Source organism: Lithobates pipiens, unplaced genomic scaffold (genome assembly GCF_037356315.1).
Source record: "Lithobates pipiens isolate NorthernLeopardFrog02 unplaced genomic scaffold, aLitPip1_a1.2 Scaffold_23, whole genome shotgun sequence".
NCBI lineage: Eukaryota > Metazoa > Chordata > Amphibia > Anura > Ranidae > Lithobates > Lithobates pipiens.
In genome coordinates this window covers 112,642,120-112,659,491 of record NW_027507785.1, presented here as the reverse complement: position 1 = coordinate 112,659,491, position 17,372 = coordinate 112,642,120, and the positions used below count along the sequence as shown (strand labels likewise).

At 41.6% G+C, this 17,372-nt stretch overlaps 1 protein-coding gene across 2 annotated transcripts in view; it reads right to left on the bottom strand.

The window, feature by feature from the left end:
* The window catches only part of GLT8D1 (glycosyltransferase 8 domain containing 1), a 48,507-nt gene that overhangs the window by 10,884 nt on the left and 20,251 nt on the right, over positions 1-17,372 (bottom strand). For both annotated transcript variants that reach the window (XM_077452201.1, XM_077452202.1), the window contains exons 4-7: positions 13,655-13,871; positions 11,408-11,513; positions 11,203-11,287; positions 9,211-9,323 (exon numbers count right to left, since the gene is read on the bottom strand). In XM_077452201.1, coding sequence (XP_077308327.1) covers positions 9,211-9,323; positions 11,203-11,287; positions 11,408-11,513; positions 13,655-13,871 — 521 coding nt within the window. The remainder of the gene's footprint in view (positions 1-9,210; positions 9,324-11,202; positions 11,288-11,407; positions 11,514-13,654; positions 13,872-17,372) is intronic.

The following is a 17,372-nucleotide window of genomic DNA, read 5'->3' as shown; positions in this document are numbered from 1 at the left end:
CATTTGTGCTTATTTACATTAAACTGTATATATATATATATATATATATGTATTTGCATTATACTGCATACACAAATGCATGAACAGCAAAAATGCTTATATACCTGCATACTTTCATACCTTAATATAAATATCTCAGTACAGCGCAAAAACATAAAACTCTTTACAGTGAAATACTAAATGCATAAATAAAAGTCCATATAGTGAATGATACAATATACAGTGATCAAGAAAGATCAAAAAGAGTCCACTTGTGCAGTGTGTCTTTAATCAGTATATCCAGTGACGATGTGATCCCTTCACCAATGAACTAGTTGGACTCTCACCTCATCGAATGGACCCCTGATAAATCAGATAGGTCAAACACACATGTTCCCATCAAGGGTGAAGTATAAGGCTACAGCAAACCAAACGGAAGCATTTCCAGATAGAATCTCCTCAATGTCATCAGGTCAGGATAATGTCATATATGAAAAAGAACAAGCAAATCTAGTGCTCTCCGTTTGATAACAATTTATTAAAACAGATGAATAAAAACAAATTTCCACTCACATTTCTAAGCACTGATCTCCAGTGCTGAGTGCGAAGCGGACGGACCACGTGACTCGCGTTGTGACGTCATCCGCCAGCTGACACACTGATCCATGCATGTTATTTCCTGCTTTGCACTCAGCACTGGAGATCAGTGCTTAGAAATGTGAGTGGAAATTTGTTTTTATTCATCTGTTTTAATAAATTGTTATCAAACGGAGAGCACTAGATTTGCTTGTTCTTTTTCATATATGACATTATCCTGACCTGATGACATTGAGGAGATTCTATCTGGAAATGCTTCCGTTTGGTTTGCTGTAGCCTTATACTTCACCCTTGATGGGAACATGTGTGTTTGACCTATCTGATTTATCAGGGGTCCATTCGATGAGGTGAGAGTCCAACTAGTTCATTGGTGAAGGGATCACATCGTCACTGGATATATTGATTAAAGACACACTGCACAAGTGGACTCTTTTTGATCTTTCTTGATCACTGTATATTGTATCATTCACTATATGGACTTTTATTTATGCATTTAGTATTTCACTGTAAAGAGTTTTATGTTTTTGCGCTGTACTGAGATATTTATATTTTGAAATGTGGGATTTGGTAATTTGACCTACAGTATTCTAGCTGCATTTTTTCCTTTATATATATATTCTCTTTCACTGTTTCAGTTTTTTTAGCGCTGGTTGACTTTCTCACTATACTTTCATACCTACAGGGTTGTACAGCGCAGGTTCAGTAATACAGCGGTGCTTACGTTTCCTGTTGGACCAATGGGATCAGGGTTATCTGAGCCTCTGTGGTGCCTGATCTTGGATCAAGCCTGGTTAGTACTTGGATGGGAGACTGCCCAGATTTCCCTCCTAAGTGAGGGAGGCAGCTGGGTTTGCTGTGTTTTGAGTGTATCTCAGACCATAAGATTTTAGGGCAGTCTGAGGTGGTTTGCGCCTTCCTTAGTCGGCAGAAACCCGATAGGTTAAGTACACCTCTTGGGACTGTGAGTCTGCCACAGAGTTGTCAGTCTTTGCCTTGCATGGGGTCTTGGAGCAAAAGTTATGGGCTCATTATTGTAAAACAATTAAATGGTAACAGTTCCAAAACTGTATAGGGGCAGCACAGTGGTGTAGTGTTTAGCACTCTCACCTAGCAGTAAGGAGGGTCACTGGTTCAAATCCCAACCACGACACTACCTGCCTGGAGTTTGCATGTTCTCCCTGTGCCTGCGTGGGTTTCCTCCGGGTACTCCGGTTTCCTCCCACAATCCAAAGACATGCAGGTAGGTTAATTGGCTTCTGTCCAAAATTGGCCCTAGTATATGAATGGGGACCTTGAATTGTGTGGGCTCCTTGAGGGTAGGGACAATTGTAGACACTCACTCAGGTCGAACTGGATGGACTGGTGTCTTTATTCAACCTAACTAACTATGAAACTATAGGGGCATGAGGTCTATCTTAAGATCTTAATCTGCTGGGCACATCCTTCTATTTCAGATAGGCTCATCTGTTCAGTAATGACCTCTATGCAAGAGGTAGATTGGAGGGCCAATAATCATCAGTAAACACACATCTTCATGTGCTGGTTTGTTTCCAGGCTCAAAGATTTCTGCAATTGCAGTGAAAAGTCATTTTTTTTCCTTTTTGTGACCATCCTTTGGGCTGCAGGGGATGTCAATCTCAGTATACCTCAATAACCTTTGCTCAGGAAGCAGTTGGTCCAGATTTTCCTTCGATAGATTTTGCAGGAGGAAGTTGTACCTAGGTCAAAGCAGGTTCCTTACGTACAGTCCTACTCCAGGTCTTGGTAGAGGACCATTCTCTCTGTCTGGAGCTTGAAGATCCAGGCATTGGATTGTCGGAGGGCTCTGTTCCCAGGGTGTTGCACAGCTAAATATTGGTGGTTGATGGTTCAGAATCTGGAAAGGTTGAAATTCTTCCTTTCAGGAATTTGGAAGATAACCACCGATGCCAGTCTCTCCAGTTGGTTTGAGTGTGGCTACAGTTCCGTGAACAGGAGAGAATACTGCCCATAAATATCTTGGAACTTTTGGCCAGTACACCTTGCTCTGGATTATGGGACAAACCAGTTGTAGCTTCAATCCAGAAATGCCTCTGCAGGGACATATATATCAGCCACCAGGGCGGCACCAGGAGTCATGTGGCTCAGGAATTTTAACCATATTCTGTCTGGGACAGTACAAGGGCTGTCTCCATTGCCAGAGCATATTCCAGGTATAGAAAATTGGCAGGGGGTACTCTGTAGGTGGATCTACTAGATTCCAAGTTCTACAAGTTCGAACAGGTTGTGTCCGGGATGAGAGTTCCACTGGCAATTGGGGTAGGTGTGCTGGTAACACCTTAGGGTCCAGTTCTCCCTTATTTGACGCTTTCCCTCTGTTCTGACTTCTGACACATCTTTTGCAAAGAATTCGGGAGGTGGTAACACGGATAATAGTGTTAGCCAAATTAGCCCAAGAGGGCTTGGTACACTGATATAACGGGTCTTAAGGGGGTCGCTTGTTGGACACTCCCAGTCCAGTGGGACCTAATGGTCTTGAGTCCTGCATTTCCACACTGTTGAGCTCCTGGAAGCCAGCTTCAGGGAACTTCACTTATAGGACTTGTAAATTATGCCTGGGGTGAAGCCAGGAAATGGCAACCACAGAAATATGCGAGTGGGAGAGTTTCTCTTTCTCCAGTCAGTATGGGAGAGGAGATTGGCCTTAAGTACTGTTAATGGATAGGGACGAACTCTGACCCTTATTTTCCAGAGGCGGTTGTTTCTTACTTCTGGATGCATACTTCATACAGCGTATAATCTAGACCAGGGGTGACAAACCTTTTGAAGAGCGAGGGCCAATTAAGCAAATTGGTAACTGGTTGCGGACAGAAGACCGATCCGTGTCCGCGTTTTTTTTTGTTTTGTTTTTAGTGGATCGGATTGGAGGTAGGTGGGTGCAAATGGACACAATTCCATCCATATAGGTGAATGGAGGGTCCGCGTGGATTGAACCGATCATGTGAAAGGGGCCTAAGGCTGCTTTCACACTGATGTGCGGCAGTTTACCTGCACTGCGGGTGCAGTACAATGCACTTGTGGCTTTCCTGCAGGTTAGCTGCACTTTTCCATCAATGTCTATTATATCCTGCAGGTGTGGTGCACTTTCTGAAAGTGCACCAAACCCGCAGATAATAACAGAAGTCTATCACTCAGTGCAGGTAACCCGAAGGTGCAATGCGCTGCACCTGCGGATCAGTTTGAAAGCAGCCTAGTAACCACTGCAGAACAGATATGCCCATATATACACTGCTTTTAGTAATAAACGTACCTTTAATAACAGTCTTCCATTCAGGTATCGCCGGCTGTTGCTGTCCCAGGCAGAATGCATTTGGTATCACTCGCTTGGGACAGGAGCCAGAGCTATATAGGAAGCATTGGCAAATGTGGCTTTGCTCCCTCTGCAGCCGCTTGCTTCCTCTACCGCTGGCTTAATTTAAAACACTGATGCTCTGGGATGACCAGGGCTTGAGAACCTGCTATCCCAAAGCAGGAGGTCGCGGGCCACATCAGAACGCTCCATGGGCCACTGGTTGGGCACCCCAGACCTAGACAGTCCCACCTGCCAGGTTACTCTCGTGTTCTTGAGACTTGAATTTGCTCTTGACTGTCCTTGCAGAGGCCACTTTTTGAGCCAATTGCGAGACTGTTAGGCCTCATGTACACTGCTGTTGCTAAACGGACGTTTAGGAGCAGTTGGGCATTTCTTTCAACTGCTCCTGAACTCTCCTCGGTTATTTTATCAGTACATGTACACAGGGTTGTTTTTACCGTAGTTTCTTGGCAGCGGAGTTTAGAGGCTTTTTTTGGAACGCAAAAAATGGGTTCAGAAGCTGAGTTTAGAGGGATTTCAAGCGTCAAAAGCTTCTAGGTCTTTTTCATTTTTGGCTATTTAAAAAAACCGCAAACGCGGCAAAACTGACATTTTAAACATGGGTTACTGTCAAGTTAAAATTGTTCAGGAGAGGTTGTAAAAACGTCCCGTGTTCACAAAGCCTTAGTCCTTTTTTCTAAGAGTGTGGCTTCTTTGGTTGCTATCACTTCACTAAGTGGAGTGTCAGAGCTGGTGGCTCTTTCATGCAAGGAGCCGTTCGTGATCTCGCATCATAAGGTGATATTACGTTCTCATCCATCTTTATTAGCTAAAGTGGTTTCTAGTTTTCACTTGTATCAGGACAATGTCTTGCCTTCTTTTCTGATCTTCAGTTGGCAGGAGCAAGATCGCTGCATACTCTGGAGGTAGTTCGGGCGGTCAGGATTGCTTGGATTGTTGGCACGGGTCAGGAATCCTGGTCTGTGCTGCCAGCAGAGCCGAAGAAGGGCAGGAGGCATCCAAGTTAATTATTTTCATTGGACCTGCCAGTTAATTATTCAAGCCTGTGGCTCCAAAGAGCAAGGTTCCCACCCCTTTTTGGAAACGCTCAATACCAGGTGTGTGGGGGCATCTTGGGTCATCAAGTGTCAGTGGCTCAGGATTTTAAGGCCACTACATGGTCCTTTGTTCATACATTCACAGGATTTTAACTAATGGATATCAAAGTTACAGAGGATACTGCTTTGGCCGCAGTATGTTTGGGCAAAAGTCGTCCTTCTCAGGTGGCAGTTTCTGTGATTGTGTCTCCCTCCCCTCAAAGGCATTGCTTTAGGGAATCCCACAGTCATGATTATGGCTGCTCTGTGTCCCGTGATGTATGATAAAGAAAATTGGATTTTTCTTACAGCTTACATGTAAAATCCTTTTCTTGGAGTACCTCACAGGACACAGAGGCCTGATCCATCTTCTTTGGGATATTCATTGCTTTGCTACAAAATGGAGATACTTCCTGTGTAGGAGGGGTTATATAGGGAAGGACTCCCTGTTTGACTATCTGAGAGTGTTCATTCACCTATAGGTGGCGTATAACCCACATAGTTATTATTATGGCTGCTCTGTGTCACGTTATGTACTCCCAGAAAAGGATTTTACATTTAAGCTCTAGGAAACATCTAATGTTCTCTCTCCTTGCAGAAAAAAAAAAAAGTATGTAAAAATAAATAAATATGAAAGAAAAAAAAAATACCCAGATCAAGGTTTGGTCTAGTTCAGTGCCAGGGTTAGTGTTTGGGTCAAGTAACGGTCAAGGTCAGGGACAGAAGGTCAGTTTATTTTGGGCAAGGTTTTTCTTTTCTCAAATTTTTCTAATTAGTGTCAGCTTGTGTCCGTGTGTTTTAGATAGGAAGGAAAAAAAAGCAAAAATGCACATTGTTTCTGGGCTGTACTGTAAATATACAGCTAATTTCTTTCTATTATTTTCAGACAGTTTTCCTTTGATAATTAAAAAAAAAAAAAAAAAAAAATCATATCCATTACCATCTACTACCAAATGAAAGCCCAATTTGTCCTAAAAATGCGGTGTAATCCTCCTAGATGCACAAAGTAGTTGTGACGATGTATGGTTTTACTAAACCATGTCAAAGCTGCAAAATTATGCTAAGGCATTAAGATTTGTATTACCCTTAGATGTAAATGGGTTAATATATACTCTTAAATCTCACCCTCCTGCAAATGTTTAATGTACAATGCTTCCCCTAATACAAAAGTTCAAATCACAATGCTCCACCTTGTCAAATGCCCACTCTCTGTCGAGGGTAGGCATAATCTACTCAAATTGAAGTAGATGTCCCAATTTCTATATTTCCTAAAGAATTTGTTCTGCTTGATACACCTATCATTTTTTTTATAAAGTACAATGGTATATTTATGCAAGAAAGAATACATCCAGAATCTGTCTAGTAACCCTGCAAGAGAGCTAGGCAGTCTGTTGGTCCCATTTCCATGGACATACTTTGCTGATCCTTTTGCTAAATTGCCTTCTTTATATGCAACTTTTGCAGAACAATAATTGCCTGAAGATATTGCCAATATTCCTTGTTCAGTCTACAACAGGGGTCGGAAGCCTACTTGCCCCCGGGCCGCACACGGACCACCACCGCTAAATGTCCAGCCCGTCAGTGCCCGTGATGAATTCACGTGCACCCGGCCCGTGGAAATTTTCGCCGCTCTCCTCTTCATTGGACAGTAGCCAGTATCACAGGGCTGGATGGGGCAGGAACTGCTGCAGTTAACTTTTCACAGTAAACAGCAATGGGTTGGTTGCCGGGCGATCACAAGAACCAATCACCAGCATGTTATTGTGAAAAGTTAACTTCAGCAGTTCCTGCCCCCATCCAGTCCTGCGATACATCTCTGCTGTACACCCATCTAAGGTAGGAGAGTTCTCCCTACACAGTGTGTGTTTGGGGTGGGGGGGGCACAGGAAACTGCTATGGGGGAACGGGGGAAGAGGATACTATGGGAGTGATGTGAAGGGTTATAGAGGACACTGCAATGGGGGGGGTTGGGGGGGGGGAACCTATTAGGGACCCCATCTCCCCTAAGGGCAGGAACTCCATCTCCAGAACATGCTGGCTGGCATCAGCCACCCTTGGGTGCCAGGATGGGGCAGTAAAAAATTGAATCTCCAGCCATGTGCTTCCTCCTTTGAATTCAGGAAACACCTTAAAGTGGTTGCAAACCATTTACTACCACTTTTACCTACAGGTAAGCCTATAATAAGGCTTACCTGTAGGTAATGTGAATATCTCCTAAACTTGCACCATTTTGGAGATATTCACTATATCCCCATGTGCCGTTTCTTCAAGTAGCTGTGCTGCTAGCGAAGGCACCGCCCACATGCACGGGAGTCATCCCACCTCCGGCCAATCACATTACCGGAGCCACGAACCGGGAAGTAAGATGTCCGCACTGTACTCAGATGGGCCGACGCCGATCCAGGGCATTGTTCACAACCTCTTTAAAGTGAGGTAAACCTATACTGTTATTATTACTATGTTAGGATTATTATTATCTTAATTTATTAGCAGGTGTATTTGGCCCTCCATGCATTCACATACATCGAATCCGGCCCTTAAAAGGGGTGTTCCGGGCATTTTATTTTTTTTATTTTTATTTTTTAAATGTCAGCAGCTACAAACACTGTAGCTGCCGACTTTTAATAAGGACACTTACCTGTCCAACGATCGATCCGTGGGGCTTCATTGCCCATTTCCTACTGCACATGCGCGAGTCGCGCTGCGCTTTGTGAGTGGCCCCATTGTGTTCTGGGCCACACACACACACACACACACACACACACACACACACACACACACACACATGTCCCAGAAGGCAACGGGGCCGCTCCCCAAAGAGGAGGAAGCACCACGGAATAGGAAGAGGCAGATTAGGAAGACTACCTAGCAACAGCGTTTCAGGTAAGTGAAACATTTTTTTTTTTATTAATGCAATTTTTTTTTTTGGGTGGCCCTCCACTTTAAGTGGAAAAGGGTTGCTGGCCCCTGGTCTACAACATGGTTGCTAGATGGACACACTTGTAGACTTGGTTCAAACTCCTGGGATACTCTTGTTTGTATTTGTTTCCTCTATCGAACAGGCAGGTTAATTAGCTTCTTCCCAAAAAATGTCCCTAGTGTTTAAACGTGTGGTAGAGGCAAATCAGATTGTATGCTTCTTCAGTTCATACACACAGTTCCAGTAATCATCTGTTTACATGTTTTTCGATATTACTGTATGGTACGGATGAGCTCCCGTGTGTTCGCACAGCCCACCAGGAAGTTTGCACTGCGCTGTGCTAAACACAGGCAGGCAGACATTGTCTCGATGCGCAGCTGCAGAGATCAGGAAATGTCTCACTGCCTGTGATTAGCGCAGCGCGGACTTCCTGGCGGGCTCTGCACGTGCTAGTTGCAAACAAGCCTGAGCTCATCCTTACTGTATGGTATATGCAAACAATGTTTTACAAGCTTTTCCCATTATGTTGCATTTCTATTATTTATTGCCAAGAAATCTGACTTGGCAGGTGTAATAATTTGTCATCCATTAAATATTAGGTGGCAAATTATAACCTGCAACCTGTGAAACTGGTCAGTGATCCTTAAGGGCCAATTCACACATACTGCTGAGGGACAGCAAAGATAGGACAGTTGGGTTATGGTTGTAAAGCTGAAACTTAAAGCGGAGGTCCGCCTACCGCTGCAACAATTAAAAGCCAGAAGTTACACATACGAGAATGAAAACTCCTCCTTCAAGAGTTAACTCGGCTGGACACTGATAATCACAAGACTACTTTATCCTGCTGACAAGAAAAGGTAATTAGCATTTTATATTCACTAAATTATTTTTATTTACATATACCGTGGGAGACCAGATGTAGTGAATGCAGGGTCCTGAGCTTAGTAACACTTCAACACAGCAGCTAGAGGGGATTGGAAACATGCTGTGGCATGCAATGCGTTGCTTCGCAGCTGTGGAAAAATTACCCCACATCAGGTTCAGTGCTTGTACAAGTTAATGGGCAATTGCCCTGCAACTACATGCAATTAAGGCAGTGAGGACACGACATATCACCTCTCAGCCACCTGTAACCAAAGGACTGCTGCCAGCGTATATGGGCCCATAGAACAATAAAATAAGGTTGCACAATATTTACATTGTATAGTTTTTACCATTGCAGTGCTCAAAAGACAATAAATCAAAAGCTGCATAGATCAGAGGCCCGCACAAGGAAATAGAATTACCTGATTACCAGCGCCTCTAACTAGATATTTTGACGTAACAGAATCACAATCCTCTGAAAATGCAGCTGCATGTCCAAGTTTTATTGGGGTCTTGTAAAGTTCTAGAATATCACCTGTCCATGTAAAATGTTCATAATTAGTTAATTATGTCTAGTGATAAACAATTTAACAAAACTAGAAAAAAGACCGACTAAGGCTGGATTGCCACCTATGCACTTTTAGTGCTTTTTGCATTTTGAAGATTTGCACTGCAGAACGTGTTCCATAGGAAACCATGTTAAATGGACTATAGTGCAAATCTGCAAAATGGACTAAAATGGCATAGGTGTGAATTCAGCCAAACACAGGAGAAATTTGAGATAAGTAAATGCTTTCCACCTGCATCCATCATGACAATACACCACATGTGCAGATTCATAAACAGTTGGTTGCATTGAAATAACACTGAGATTTTTTGTTCATTGGGCCATTGACAGGCCACTTCATACCACCCCTCATGTACATAGGAAGGATATCATATTAGAGGACTATTTTATATGGGAGTAATGCTGGCCACATACTGTATGTTACATTCTGATTGTATAGTCACCTTCATATTTACATTTACAAATAACTATGTAGTGTGATGGCATACCTGATCACTTTTTAAACTGATTGCTTAGGTAGGCTCTCATATTAAACCAGAACTAAACCCATCAATTTAAGTTTAAAAAAACTGTTACATTCCCAGCATTTGACAGAATGTAACTGTCCTATTTGCTTGTGCACTCAACCACACTATCAAACCATCCAATGGCTGGCGTCCTAACTGATCACAATGGCAGCATCATAGCAACTGAAGATCAAGCAGGGACCAAGATGGCAGCTTCCCTGGCTGAAACTGATAGGAGGGTTTAGTTTGGCTTTAAAGCACAACTCCACTTTTGTTGAGAAAAAAAAATTCCCCCCTGGGTGATTGATGTACATTGCAAGGATTCTAACAAGCTATTGTAGATTCCTACCTTTTGTTATTCTAAAGAAATTCCTGTGTCCATGTGGGAAAGTGAATCTAATGGAAGTGGTTTCATAATTATCAATCAGCTGCAGCACCTGCATGGCTCTAATGAGAAAAGCTGCTGGGCCTGCATCCCTTTAGATGAGATTTCCTACTCTCACCAAAAATTATTAATTTTTTTCTTACAGGGGATGCCTGAAATCTGTCTTGTATCTTAGACTTCTGGGAAAATCAGTGAGCCAATCACACAAGCAGCAAACTAGGTTTCTGGGGGGTACAGAACTCCTCCAGGTTGCCACAGTGCATTGCATTTTCATAAAATGACAGAGCTGCAGATTGAAAAGGAGAGGTAACTTTTAAAAGAACATTCAATTACAATCTGACTTCACCTGACACGAAAGTGGAGTTACCCTTTAAATATTTGTTGGTAAATGTAAAACCGGGTATTCATATTTCAATCTAACGGTACAATCTCCTTTGAATTAAAAAAAAAACGATGTCATGTTATTATTTCCCCAAACAACCTATTCAATGTGTATCCAATAAACCAATCCTCTGCACTGCATAGTGTTTTTAAAGGAGATTGTGCAGATTGATGTGTATGGCCAGCTTTACAGTATCATTGTAACATGTAAGTTCAGCAGTGCAATGTAGTGCAGGGTTCTGCCTGATTAGACACAAAAACTGTGGATATTTAGGAAGAGAAGTATAAAACAGATTTTAGTGTATGGCCATCTTTAGGAGTCTTTGTGGCCTCCATCATGTTCTGCTGCAACTGCAAGAATCCTTGTGCCAGACTAAATAACATAATAGAGCTGCAGCCATCACTAATAAAAAGGTGTGACCATGCCATTTAACCCCTCCTTTTAAACATTTTGACAGGCAATAGTGCAGGGCATAGCAGCAGGTGAAAGCAACGAAGGGGCCATTAGCACTGATGGTGCCAAAATGTATAAACTTTTGTAACATAAACATGTAATAAAATAAAGGTGGAATACCTTGTACAATGATATCATCATCAAGATATATTATCTTCTCTACTCCAGGGACCAAATCAGGGAGGTAATATCTAGCAAATGTTAGCTAAAAAAAAAAAAAACATAAAAAAAAAAAAAAAAACATAAATAAGACAAATAAAATGTATTATTACCAACTTTGAAAAGCATTTTAACCCCATAGAAAATAATTACATATTTTACTTACAGGTTTTTCACTAGCCTCAGCTCGAACTTTCCCATCAAGCACCTTGGGATCGAATTCTAAAATGTTATATTTGACATTTTTAAGTTTAGGATCACCAAGCCATGTCCTGTGAAAAATATTAAAACAAGCTTTAGAAGCAAGTATCAGTTCACCAAAAGCTGGTATTTTAAATTCTGGGTTTATGCAAGTAGGATGACCCAGTGGTATCTTTATTTTATACAAGTACTGTAGCGAGATTATTGTACTTGCATACTCAAGTTCCTGGCCTGCCACGACCTTCTCACACAGAAGCCATGACTGATACACCAACAAATAATTATCCTGGTTGTCTAGTTTGTTGTGGGAGCTGATTTGCATATGGAGGACCCAAAATCAAAGTTTAGTGTTTTTTTTTTTAAATCAATCAGCACCAGAGATCGTACCTACGTGAATGACGAGTGTCCTATGTGCTGGGTCCTTCTCTGTTCTTTGAAATCTTCATTCCTTTGTTCCCTGGATACCTCTGAAGCAGTGATCTTCTATTGCAAGCTACTCTACCTGTCACGGGCACTCATCAAAAGTGATTACTATGCCCACTCTTTTCACCCCCCTTCTTGCTCCATTTATAGAAGCTGTACCATCTGCTCCTGCACTTAAAATTGGTCTATGAACAGTGGATGGGCACTTGAATGAAAGGTCATCCCTTCATAGAGCACCTCTCATCAGGGGAACTGATAGTAGAGCTTCTACGAATGGAGGTGGTGGATGGAAAGAGTGGACATAGCACTTTTGATAAGTGCCTGTGACAGGTGAAGTTACTTGTATTACCCTCATAGCACTAGAAGATCACTGTTGTGAGGGTATCGGAGGGCCTAGGAATGAGGATTTCAAGGAACAAAGCAGGCAAAAAAAAAAAATCACTAATCTTCAACCTTATCTAAAGCCAAACCTTATTTTTATAGTTTTGGAAAGTGGCTAGAGGTTAGAATTCTGGTCATGTTTTTATTGATCTCTGCCTGGGACATTTACCACCTATTTTTGCCCTGGTGATCATTGTCAAAAAAAAAAAAAAAAACAAAAAAAAAAAAAAATTAAAAAAAAGGTAGTCAAGAGAACAGAAGGTGAGAGAGACAGGATTTTCCCTAATTTCCTGATCTGTTTCCGGTACAGAAAGTTATGGAAACCTCCTCAAGGAGACACAGACCGCAAAAATAAAATGGACGGGAGTATTATAGCTGATCTCCATGTTTCCTGTCACTTTAAATAGTTAGTTTGGGCCAAGCTGGTCCAAACAAACTATTTTGTTCACCAAGTGCTGTACGAACGTTATGTAGCGTCAACTACATAACAGTACACAGTGCTGGCTTCCGGCTGTGAGACAGACTTCCCATCTTACACCAGGAATAAAAAAATAAATAAAATAATAATAAAGTTGGTCTGAGCAGCACTAAGATTAATTGGCAGCTTTGTGTTCTGTGAATGAATACATAGTTTCCTCTGATTGGCTGAGTCAGAGATTGGCTGAGGTGAAGAGGCAGGCTGATGACATCACAATCAGAGGAAGCTTTGTAGTCATCCACAGAATACAAAACCGCTTATCAATGGCTGAGTACTGCTTAGCCCAACCCTGTTTTTGTTCCTGGTAGGAAGTCTCTGTCTTACTGCTGGAACTCCGCAACGTGTACTGTTGAGTAGCTGAAGCTACATACAGTTCATACAGCACTTAGAACCAATGCAGCACTTAAGGAAATAGTTTGTAAGGACCAGCTTGGCCCAAACAAACTATTTTAATTGACAGAAATCCTGGAGATCAGCTTTAAGCCAAAATTTTGGGTAGCATAAGGAATGGTAAACTTATACTTTTTAGGGAGGTCTCAGCAGGTAGAAAATATTTGCACAAAAATGTTAGTACTCTCGACAAACCGAAAATAAAAACATTTACTGAAGTTTAATTCCTAATGTTGCAAAAAGTAGTTGGCTATAAAGAAAATCTTTTGACATTCGCTTCTTGTCTGAACTAGCCGTTGTAGTGCTCCATACTATCAGTTCCAGCTGGCACACAGTCATAACGTTATTTATCAATGGCTCTTACTGGATCAGCTTAGTTTTAAAGGCTGCCATTTTTGAGCAGCTGGCGCAGGGTGTGATTTACTGGATGGCCATTAGAATCTTATGGACTCTTTCCTACACTTCAGCATAATCACAAAATTTGCAGTATGTTCACAATACAACTGAATTGGTCTCATGTCACTTGACAATGAAGAATACCTTAAATGTTCCTTGGTATCATTCATTGTAACAATGTAGAATGCGACAACTGACTTTGTATTACTGAAAACACTATTTATTGTAGCGATGACTCCTCCAAGTCTACTTTCTACAGCGGTGATGACCACAGGAATGTCCACGGCACTCCTTTCTTCAGATACACTTTCAGGCGCTTCTGGTAAGAAATCAATACGCTGAAATCCCACAGGACCAGAATCTATAAAACAGAATTCCATTAGGCATTTTTAAATCATGTTAGACCAAAGACAGTAACAAAGAATTCAATATTAAATGTTAATAAGCATCCCAACGTCTTTAACCATAGGCATTACAAGCTTATAAGGTCAGGCATTCAAGCACAACATGACAGCTATACAATCCTATATTTTGCAGATTACCACATCAGAAAACTCCTGTAAAACTTGGTGGAACAGCCTGTTGCAAAAAATACATAAAAATCCAGCCTTTATTATAAAGTTTACTGGCCAAGACTGTTTGCTGAGGTTTAAATGTATAATGAGCCATCTATGGTACCTGTCACCTTACTTTGACAGACTTTGATAGCAATCATTTGGTTATAAAGCTTAATTCTAGTTTTTTTGACACCCTCTTTCAGCTTTAGAAAAAAAAAAAAAAAAGCAGTACTCTCCTTCTCCATGTTTTAGCTCCCTCTGAGTCCTAATATATGCCCCAGCATCAGTTCCTCAGTGTAAACAAGCATAATACACTAGGGGACAATCATCAATCCTATCACAAGACAAAGCAATGCTAAAGAGAAGCAGTGAGATGCATCCTGCAACAGATTGATGGCAAGTGAGTCATAATTTGCTCCTCTACAGTCACACTTGTGAAGCCTGACCCTGATCTCTTCCTAATTATACATCTGTTTAGAGTGGAAATCTGTCTTTTCTTCAGTAATAAATCATTAATAAGTAATTACTGTAATAAGTTTCACTGTTGGGCTTCCCAGTAATACAGATGAACAGGCCTATAAATCTGTTACAGAAATGTTGCTGAAGGAGATGCAGCCCGGTTTGAGACTGAGTTGCAGATTTGCTTGATAAACGTGCCCCACATTTTGTTTCCCACATTTGTGTTTGAATTAAAATATTTACAAAAACATATTGATCTGTATTAAGGTCTGTTTTTTAGAATTATTATTATACAAGATTTGTATAGCGCCAACAGTAGCACTTTACAATAGAAAGGGAGACGGTACTGTTACAAAACAATAAAATACAAGTGGGTTAAGAGGACCATGCTCATAAAAGCTTACAATCTAATAGAGTGGGGCAAGTGGTACAAAAGACAATAACTGTGGGGGATGAGCTGATGGAAAAGTTAAAAGTTAAACCCCCACCCCAAGACAGACACCATGTTACACTCTCTGCCATTACAGTGCCTTGAAAAAGTATTCATACCCTTTGAAAATTTTACATATTTGGTCATGTTACAACCAAAAACTTAAATGTATTTTCTTGGGATTTTATGTGATAAACCAACACAAAGTGGCACATAATTGTGAAGTGGAAGGAAAATGATAAATGGTTGTCAAAATATTTTACAAACAAATATTTGAAAAGCATGGCGTGCATTTGTATTCAGCCCACCTCAGTCAATACTTTGTAGAACCACTTTTCACGGCAAATTACAGCTGCAATTCTTTTTGGCGATGTCTCTACCAGCTTTGCACATCTAGAGTGACAATTTTGCCCATTCTTCTTTGCAAAATAGCTCAAGCTCTGTCAGATTGGATGGAGAGTGTCTGAACAGCAATTTTCAAGTCTTGCCACAGATTCTCAATTGGATTTAGGTCTGGACTTTGGGCCATTCTAACACATGAATATGCTTTGATCTAAACCATTCCATTGTAGCTCTGGCTGTATGTTTAGGGTGGTTTTCCTGCTGGCAGGTAAACCTCCACCCCAGTCTCATGTCTTTTGCTGACTTAAGCCCCGTACACACTATCAGATTATCTGCTGAGTTTTTACTTCAGATTTACCAAAACCATGTAGTAGAAGGGCCTACCTGATTGCATACACATTGAAACTCCTAAGGTTTGTCCTCATATTATATGGTTTTGGTAAATCTGAAGGAAAAACTCAGCAGATAATCTGATAGTGTGTATGGGGCTTAACAGGTTTTCTTCTAAGATTGTTCTGTATTTGGCTCTATCCATCTTCCCATCAACTCTGACCAGCTTCCCTGTCCCTGCTGAAGAAAAGCATCCACACAACATGATGCTGCCACCACCAGGTTTCATGGCGAGGATGGGGTGTTCAGGGTGATGTGCAGTGTTCGTTTTCCGTCACACATAGTGTTTTGCTTTTAGGCCAAATAATTACATTTTGATCTCATCAGACCAAAGCACCTTCTTCCACATGTTTGCTGTGTTCCCCACATGGCTTTTCACGAACTGCAAACAGGACTTCTAATGGCTTTCTTCAAAAATGGCTTCTTGACACTCATCTATAAAGACCAGATTTGTGGAGTGCACGACTAATAGTTGTCCTATGAACAGATTCTCCCTCCTGAGCTGTGGATCTCTGCAGCTCTCCCAGAGTTACCATGGGCCTCTTGGTTGCTTCTCTGATTAATACTCTCCTTGCCTGACCTATCAGTTTAGGTGGACAGAAATGCCATACTCATCCCATTTTCAGATAATGGATTGAACAGAGCTCTGCGAGATTTTCAAAGCTTGGGATATTTTTTTTATAACCTAACCCTGCTTTAAACTTCTCCACAACTTTATCCTTGACCTGTCTGGTGTGTTCCTTGGCCTTCATGATGCGGTTTGCTAAGGTTCTCTAACAAACCCCTGAGGGTTTCAGAAAACAACTGTATCTATACCAGGGATTTGCAATTAGCAGATCTCTAGCTGTTGCGACACTACCACTCCCATCATGCTCTGCCTCTGGATGCCATGCTTGTGGCTGTCAGAGTCTTGCTATGCCTCATGGGACTTGTAGTTCTGCAACAGCTGGAGGTCCGCTTATTGCATATCCCTGATCTATACTGAGATTAAATTACACACTCCATTCACCAATTAGGTGACTTCTGAAGGCAATTGGTTCCACTAGATTTTAATTAGGGGCATCAGAGAAAATGAGGCTAAATACAAATGCACAACACACTTTTCAGATATTTATTTGTAAAAAATTTGGAAAACCATTTATCATTTTCCTTCAACGTCACAATTATGTTCCACTTTTTGTTGATCTATCACATAAAATCCCAATAAAATACATTTAAGTTTTTGGTTGTAACATGACAAAATGTGGAAAATTTCAAGGGTATTAATACTTTTTCAAGGCACTGTATTAGCCCCCCTTCCAACTGAGGTTGGGGGTGGCAAAAAACACATGGTTGAGCTGCCATTTTTCTGAACCCTATCCACCCCCCCTTAAAGCAGAGTTCCACCCAAAAATGGAACTTCCACTTTAAGTGCTGATGACCCCGACATGCCACATTCCCACTTCCTCCCCTGGCGCCAGAAGGAAGATCACCTCTCCTCCCGCCAATCTTCTAGGACATGTTACAGAAAATTGCCCGGCCACTTACAGCACGCAGTGCACGCCCGGCTGTGAAGCCACAGCCGTGAGCCCACAGTTAGGATGCCGGCACCACGGAGAGGAGGGGGGAGAGAAGCGGGCTTCCTGCACCCGAATCGCTGTACTGTGGGACAGGTGAGTGTGTAATTATTAAAATTCAGCAGCTA